Raw genomic sequence first — 8852 nt, 5'->3', positions numbered from 1 at the left:
AAATAGACTTTTCAAATGCTATTTAGTTGGATAATGTGGGATACTGACCTCCAGGAGGAAAGATGGCTGGCTTGTTCTCGATTGCCAACTCTTCGTTGGCAGATTATTATCAGGTGATTAATGATAGCAAAGATGTAAGTTTTGCTTATTATGTTCTTCCTTTGAAGATAGGGAGATCAAGAGATTAACCTCAAATATTCTGGGAAAAAATGCTTTTCTTCTCAGTGGAAACAAGAAGTTTTGGGATGTGGGGAACATCTTAGTGCAAGCAACCACCACCATGCTAGACACAGCAATTATAAAGCTATGAGGAAGAGCTATGTAGGAGAACAGTTTCAATAGAACTTCTCATAATAATTTGTTCTGGAAACATTCAAATATCCAGCACAAAAACTATAGCCAAACATGCAGATACTTAAATGCTTCAATAACCTCTTTTTATTAGCTGTTCCCTATTGTTCAGCTCAGGCCTCAACAAGAGAATGTAACATTTTGGGGAAAATATGCAACCCAACAGCCCTGCACTGGAGGCTAAAATAGAAAAACTCTCCACAGCAACCATGTATTTTCCCTTGGAGCTCAGATATGCTGGAATAAATGACACCCAAACACTGCAGAAGACCAACATGCTGAAAGTGATGAACTTGGCTTCATTGAAACTGTCAGGTAACTTCCTGGCCAGGAAAGCTACAGTGAAACTGATAGTGGCCAGCAAGCCCATGTAGCTCAAGACACAATAAAACATAGGTACAGATCCTTCGTTACATTCTAGTACAATTTCTTCAGTAAGTGATTTTGTGTCAATGTCTGGGAAAGGGGGAGTAGTAGCCAGCCATACAGTACAAATGGCTGCTTGAATAAAGGAGCAAGAGAAAACAATTGTGCTGGCCAACTTCTTCCCCACCCACTTCTGCATCCTTGATCCTGGTTTGTTGGCCATGAAAGCCAGAACCACAGTGATGGTTTTTGCCAGCACACAAGAAACAGCCACTGAGAAGATGATGCCAAAAGCAATCTGTCGAAGACACACCACCTTCTTAGGCTGTCCAATGAATAGCAAAACGCAAAGGAAGCAGAGTAGAAGGGAGGTGAGGAGAGTGTAGGTGAGGTCCCTGTTATTTGCTTTGACAATGGGAGTGTTGTGGTGCTTCATAAATGTCCCTAGCACCAGAGCGGTGGTCAAAGCAAAGGAAAGAGCGCAACAGGCCAAGCCTATCCCCAAAGGTTCTTCATAAGACAAGAAGATGACAATCTTGTGAAGACAGAAATCCTGTTCTTTGTTTGGATAACTTTGCTCCATGCATTTGTAGCAATCATTCATGTCTGAAATGAAAAGTTATTGACTTCCTCTCACAAAATCTCAACAATACATATTGCCGAGGAAGGAAGGATGCAAGAATTGGGGGTGAAGTGAGGCACCCATGGGAGCAGCTACCTAATATTTTGTGGCAAACTCCCTCTCAGTATTGGCTCATGTAGACCAGTGGGTCATTGCCCACTCCTCCCCTGGGAAAATACTACTGAGTCTTCTTTTTTAGGGGAGCTAAGGTGTGGCTATGGTGCCTCCATTTTGGTTGGGAGTGGTACTGTACCATAAGCAATATAAACAGTATATTCAAGAACAATTCTTTGAAGCAATATAAATGATAGTTCTATATAATTCATTTCTTACCTTTCTGGTCTGAAATCTTCCCTTGAGGACATGGGATGCAATCATAGCAGCAAAATGACTCCCCCTCCTTCACTTTCTTGCTAGAGCCAGGATTGCAGCTTTCACTGCACACAGAAATGGGCCTAACCTAAGTCATGAAGGATACAGTACAGCAATAATCAGTACAATAAGAAATATTTCCATAAAACAAAAAGAACAGAGTGAGAATGAGGAGATTGGAATCCTTATACTGGTGCCTTTTAAAATGTGACTATAGTGACGCTTTCCCACATTTTCTACATCATCATGTTGGTAATGTTTGCCTTGTTTCCTGTCTACCGTAAATTATGAACTGCTGTTATTTTCTGATAGGAAGGCAGAAGGTAACCTGGGTGTCTCTAACCTGATTGTCACTTGTGTGGGAAAGTTAGATGGGTAGAATACATGTGATTGGCTGAATCCATTTATTTCTGGGTCTTTCCAATGTTGCCACAGTAGTATCAGGTGGGCTATAGAAAAATCCACCTGCAACACATTCTGCAATAGTACTCTATGAATGGGTTCAATATAGAGAACTAAGAATTGCATTCAGATTAAGGAGATGACACTGCATTATACATATATCTGCAATATAGTGTAAAAATTGTGTGTTTCTGAAGAAACATATACTTTCTTTCCTTTGAAAAAGTTCTTACATAGCATGCTAAGAATTGATTAAAATTCCTCAGTCAATAATATCAAGAGGAAGGAACCTTTGGAAGATAATTTAATATGGCAATTTTATATATTTCTGTGGATTTTTTTAACCTTTCAATTAACACACTCTATTTTAGAGCAGTCATTCATTGTCCACTAAAAATCATTTTACAAATCAGAACACAGTGTCAGTGCTCATTCAAACCGGGAAGTCAATCCAAACTGCATACAATTAGATTCTACCTGGTTAAACCAGGTATGCCATGTCACAGCATCTTCACTGATGGTGAATAGTTGGTCGGAAGAACCCTGGGGATCCACTGTCCCAACCTTCATCCCCTGAAAGGATTGGTTGGAGAAAATAATCCAGTTGATAATATCAAATCCAGCAACAAGCACCCCATTCTTGTCAAAAGAAATCATGTCCCCAGCACTGTTGTTAAACGAAATGCTTCTCAGAAAGCGGTGCAGCTAGAATGGAAAGAAAAGGCAAGAGTGCTTGCTTTGTTAATTTTTTTTATTGATTTCATATTTTCAAAACAAATTTCCAATATCAATAATAAACATTCCTTTTTCAGTTCACCCCCTCTCTGTTCACTTTCTTCAGCTTCCATTTCTGGTTTATTACTTCAGATGATACATTCTGCTGTTTGTATATAATGCTATGTTATCACATTGTTATATTTCTTGTTTTGTGTAGATAAAGTTGTAAATGTTTATTTAAATCCTGCCAACGAGTCCATTATTTTTTGTTTCTGCAAATATATTGTAAAAGGTTCCCATTCTTTTTCAAAGTCCCTATTGTCCTATCTAACTCTGCGTAGTTCATCAGTTTTTCTTGCCATTGTTCTTTAGATAGTACTCCACTCTTCCAATTTTGTGCTATTAGAATTGTTGCTGCTGTTGTAGCATACATAAATAATGTTATTTTTTCTTTCGGCAGCTCTTGTCCTAAAATACCTAACAGAAAAGCTTCTGGTTTTTTAACAAATGTTATTTTAAACATTTTTTTTCAGTTCATTGTATATCATTTCCCATTTTTAAAAAATAATCTTGCAATCCCACCACATATGATAAAATGTACCTTCCCCTTCTTTACAGCTCCAACAGTTCTTTTGTTCTGTTTTATACATTTTTGCCAATTTTACTGGTGTGATATACCATCTGTACATCATTTTCATGTAATTCTCCTTCAACTGTATGTAATCCTTAAATTTCAAATTCACTTTCCAAAATCTTATCCAATTCTCAGACTGTATATTATGGCCTACATCCTGTGCCCACTTAATCATTACTGATTTGACTTCTTCATATTTGGTTTCCCATTCCAACAATATATTATACACCTTCTTAATAGTTTGGAATTATCATCTATAATATCCTTTTGGAATTTATAAACCATATAAGTAAATCCTTTCTTATTGTCTTCTTAAAAAAATTCACTTAATTGTCTATGTTGCAACCAACACTGAAGGTTTTCTTTTATCTCGTCATAGTCTTTCAATTTTAACTTTCCTTGTTGTTCTATTAATAAGTCTCTGTATGTTAGCCATGTTTCTTTCATTGTTGATGTTTTAACTGATAGTGCTTCAATGGGTGATAACCACCAAAGAGTTTTGGGTTCCAGTAATTCTTTGTATTTTCCCCATACCTTTATTAATGATTTTCTTATTATATGATTATGGAATCCTTTGTGTACTTTAACTTTCCCATACCACAGGTATGCATGCCAACCAAATCTGTTATCGTGTCCTTCCAACTCTATTTTCTCTCTCTCCCCCCTCAATTTTATCCAATCCCGAATCCAAGTAAGACATGCTGCTTCAAGTAAATTTTAAAATCTGGAAGGGAAAAGCCTCCTCTTTCTTTTAAATCTATAAGTATTTTATATTTTATCCTTGGCCTTTCCCCACTCCAGATAAATTTTGAAATATCTTTTTGCCATTTTTTGAAGCAGACATTATTACTTATTATTGGTACTGTCTGAAACAGGAACAACATTTTTGGTAGTACATTCATTTTAATTGCTGCAATTCTTCCTAAAAGGGAAAGATTCATCCTATTCCATATTTCTAGAATCCTTTTTATTTCATTCCAGACGTTTTCATAATTATCTTTGTAAATACTGAGGTTGTTTGTCGTCAACCATATTCCTAAGTATTTTAGCTTTTTGTGGATTTCTATATCTATAGATTCTGCTAGCTCTTTCTTTACTCTTTCTTTAAGATTTTTAACTAATAATTTAGCTTTATTTTTGTTGAGTTTAAATCCTGCTACCTGTCCAAACTTCTAAAACATTTCTAATACTCTAGGGAGAGAATTCTTTGGATCCACTACTGTAATAACCAAATCATCAGCAAAAGCTTTCAATTTGTGCTCATTTTTTAAAATTCTGATTCCTGCCCCTCTTGGTCAGCCCTGATATTTCTTGATAAAACCTCCAAGACCAGAAGTTATATCTGAATCCTGTTTTGGGATTAATTTTATAAATGCCTTTAAGAAAAGGCAAGAGTTTAGAACATTCTACAGTGGGATCATTCAGACTAAATTCAATACCATCAGTTCAGTGATGGCATGGGTAGTTTCTGAGTGGAGGAACACATCAGTCTTCACAGATAAAGGCAGAAAAAACTATTTTCCATTTGATGGTAAGAGGAAGGGAGATGTAAATGCCAAGATGAAAAAGGTTATTTGGGGTCTTTCTTAACACTCAGGATATAATACAATGTTTGATAAAATATCAACCCATTACCTGCCACAAATCTTGAGTCTGAACTGTCCATCTTCCTCTATACACCATTGCCCTCTTTTTAAGTCGAGATGAAGACACAGTTTGTAGAGTATGTGCTATGACATAGACAGCGTTATAGATACTGTAGCTGTGGCCAGTCATGCTCATTTCAAAATAAGTTCCAGGAAGGCTCTCCAGCTTTTCATCCCCTGTGCAAATGTTCCCTTGCACCTCGTCAACAGTGGTATTTTGGAATATACAGTCAAAGGCCTGTTGCCAGAAGTGCCTGATAAAACTGTCTCCTTTTATGCTGGAAGGGCTTCTGCTCTCAAGGAAAGTTTTAAATCCTGCTAGATTATTGGAGTGAAATGTGAAGGACAGAGCACCATGGAGTATCTGTGTATCCCAAGTCCTTTGATAGACCAATGAGACAAGCTCCATCTGGGCTGTCATTATCCATACTTTGCCTTTCAGTTTGTAGGACTCATGTTGTAGGTGTGACAGATATGGCAACCATCTCAAATACATAACAGAGTAAGATTCTCCAGAAGCCACCAATACATTTGTTTGAGAGTCCATGATTTTATCATGTATTCTTGCCCCAACTTGCATCATGTTTTCCATTTCAGTGACGAAGGATAACATGGGGCATCTCTCTATGAAGGCAAAACAGATGCCATTCTGGGAGAACACTGGAAGCACACTTTGCAGAAATCTTTCTCCACTGTCATTATCCATCACAATGATCCCAATCCATGTCCACCTGAAAAGCAGAAGCAAAGAGAGAATCCCTTCATACTGAAGGGCTTCCTCAGGGACCAGCTGGTAGAACAAAAGACCTGAGGCTTTGTCATGCCTCACTGGAGCAGGACCATATATTAGCTAAAGAGAGATATGGAATGGAGGGGGAGGTGATAATAATAGTAACAACAATATTTATTGCCAAGTTTCAAGTGGCCAACATTCAGAACAAAATAATGCAAGCTGGCAAGCAAGTGAATATTTTTATTTCCATGCTATAAAGAGAGTTCTGATACTGATCAAATTTTATGTCCACCTTGCATCAGGAAGCTGGGGAGAACTGGCTGAGGGAATAACTGCATTGGGGAGTACTTGTTTCCCTTTAACCACACAATGTTTCAAACCCAATGCAACACAAGCAGTCAGAAGAAGAGAATGTAAATATAATGTAAGCATGTTTGCATGTTGTCATTTCTGAGCATTAAAGCCGCAAATAAGTTATACAGTGGTACCTTGGGTTACATACGCTTCTTACATACGCTTCAGGTTACAGACTCCGCTAACCCAGAAACAGTGCTTCAGGTTAAGAACTTTGCTTCAGGATGAGAACAGAAATCGTGCTCCGATGGCGCGACGGCAGTGGGAGGCCCCATTAGCTAAAGTGGTGCTTCAGGTTAAGAACAGTTTCAGGTTAAGAACGGACCTCCGGAACGAATTAAGTACTTAACCCGAGGTACCACTGTATCTCTAATACATGAAAGACTGCCTCCTTCCCTATAGTTTCCTCTTGAGTGTTAAGACCGACAAGAGGGCTCTAAAAAAATTGCAGAGGGGCCCCTCTTGTTATTTCTGCAACCTCAGCAGCTCTGGGACTTATGGCCTGAAAAAGTGCATTCTATCTGTATTCAAGTTACTCAAATTCTGAGCTTTTTGCTCAGTCCAGCTAAAATCAGGATCTACTTTTGAAAATTTGGGTGCCTTCCTACAGGTGGTCCATTTTAGAATCAGGACTCATGTAGCTCCAGTGCCAGATTTATGTATCAGCTAAACAAGCTATTGCTTAGGGCCCTACTTTCTTGGGGCCCCCAAAACAATTTAAGGGGGGGGGGACTGGATATACATTTCCAAAATATAAGATAAAAAACAACTAAAATAACAGTGTCTTGTTATATGCAAATGGCTTTAGATACCTATTAGGTTTATAAGTTACCACACAGCATATATTCAACACAAAAACCAGCAACAATTTGTGGTTGACAAAGGACAGCTGGGCATATAAAGGGCCCCATTACCTTCAGAAGCTTAGGGCCTCATCAAGCCTATATCCGGCCTTCTTATCTCACCACAATAGTGTTTATAACAGATGACCAAATAAAATAGAGTTTGAATTAAAACCTTAAATTGCACTCTTATCCAAATTGGCCAGATGCTGTAGATCTATTCTTCTGTTTGAACTACATGAGTACCCAGAATATTTTTTTCATGAATCTCAGCTCAGCTTTTTCTTTTTCTCATTTATGAACAAACAAACACAAAATGAACAAACCATAATGGCTGTTTCTCTTAGTCTGGACATGACAGGCACAGAAAATATCATAGCTACCTCATTACCTTCATTTTACACAATTATGTCACTCAACAATGAAATGGAATCTGGGAGCATAAAGAAGGTATGAAATAAGTTCAAAATTTCATGCTACACAAAAACCTTACCTGTGGAACTTTATGTAGATCCAAGATTGTTGCCACATGAAGAGAGATTTGACAGTCCAGTCCACCAATAACTGATATCAAGTTATCCTGATTGCTACATTTGTAGTTGGGGAAAAATGTATTCAGTCCAGATAAATGTAGCATTGTGGCATGATAGGACCACTTTGCAGTGAAATGGCTGTCATAGATGTGGAAGCCCAAGGTAACATTGGGTAAGAGCTGGAGGTTTTCATTTATCTCCTTTACTGCAAATGCCAAGGCTAGGATGTGCTGGTAATGCTTTGGCACTACGCTGGAACAAGAGGTATATTCTGCTAAGCTTTGCACAAATATCACAACTGTGTTATGCATAATCTCCTTTCAATATTATTATTCATTATAGGATTTACACAACTTACTTCTGGAGGCATTCTTTAGCATAACATGGTCTACACAAAGGTGAAACTACCAAACAGCATTAGCCATCATCTTCAAGAAGTGAGGTGATACTACTAAACAACATCAGTGATCATCATAAGAACATTTTATCTGGCTCTTATTTTATGGTTTTATGTTTATGGCTGTGAATCACTTGATATATATTTTTTCAATGACATAGTGGTATATATTCTGAGATTCTTGCATTGCTGGGGTTGGACTACATGAGCCTTGGGGTCCCTTCCAACTCTAAAATTCTATGATTCTATGAATTTTTATATATAAATATTTAAATAATAAAACATGACACAGCCCATCCTTTCTTGTTTTGTTATTTCCTTTCCAAACAGCAAGAATCAAATATGAAGAAAGGTGGCGGCAGCTCTCATCTGCTGAACAATTTCTACACAATAATTTCTTATTAGAAGAAGAAGAAGAAGAAGAAGAAGAAGAAGAAGAAGAAGAAGAAGAAGAAGAAGAATTTATTATTTATACCCCGCCCATCTGGCTGGGCTTCCCCAGCCACTCTGGGCAGCTTCCAAAAATAAAAATAAAAAAATACTGTAATACATCAAACATTAAAAGTTTCCCTAAACAGGGCTTAATCACATTTGAAGATAAGTAAGTGTTGCTTGATATTCAGAGGGATGGCTACTAGGGTACCAAAAATGATAAATGAATCAGAACTAACTCTGTTATCAAATGAATAAAGTAACATCCACTGTATCTATTTTTTTTTTTTTAAAAAAAAACAGAAATGGGAAAGTGACTGCGAATGAAAAAAAGTCTAGATAGCATTAGGAAATGTCACAAAAATCGTTATACATGTTAAAAGGGGATGTCTTAAAAACAATGCAATGCAATCCAGGGGTCAGCAACCTTTTTCAGCTGGGGGTCGGTCCA

General features: G+C 37.5%; 1 protein-coding gene across 1 annotated transcript; it reads right to left on the bottom strand.

Moving 5' to 3' along the window:
* Window positions 1–424: 424 nt before the first annotated feature.
* Window positions 425–7883, bottom strand: LOC310662108 (vomeronasal type-2 receptor 26-like; the record flags this gene model as incomplete). Its single annotated transcript, XM_083408876.1, has 5 exons — window positions 425–1323; window positions 1673–1799; window positions 2591–2818; window positions 5100–5960; window positions 7533–7883. 5 exons carry the CDS (start codon window positions 7881–7883, stop codon window positions 425–427), a joined length of 2466 nt encoding a protein of 821 aa, XP_083265002.1.
* Window positions 7884–8852: the final 969 nt, after the last annotated feature.

Source organism: Podarcis tiliguerta, assembly GCF_965153285.1.
Source record: "Podarcis tiliguerta genome assembly, chromosome: 13".
NCBI classification, from domain to species: Eukaryota; Metazoa; Chordata; class Lepidosauria; order Squamata; family Lacertidae; genus Podarcis; species Podarcis tiliguerta.
The sequence above is the reverse complement of the archived record's forward strand: the minus strand, read 5'-3'. Positions and strand labels throughout refer to the sequence as shown.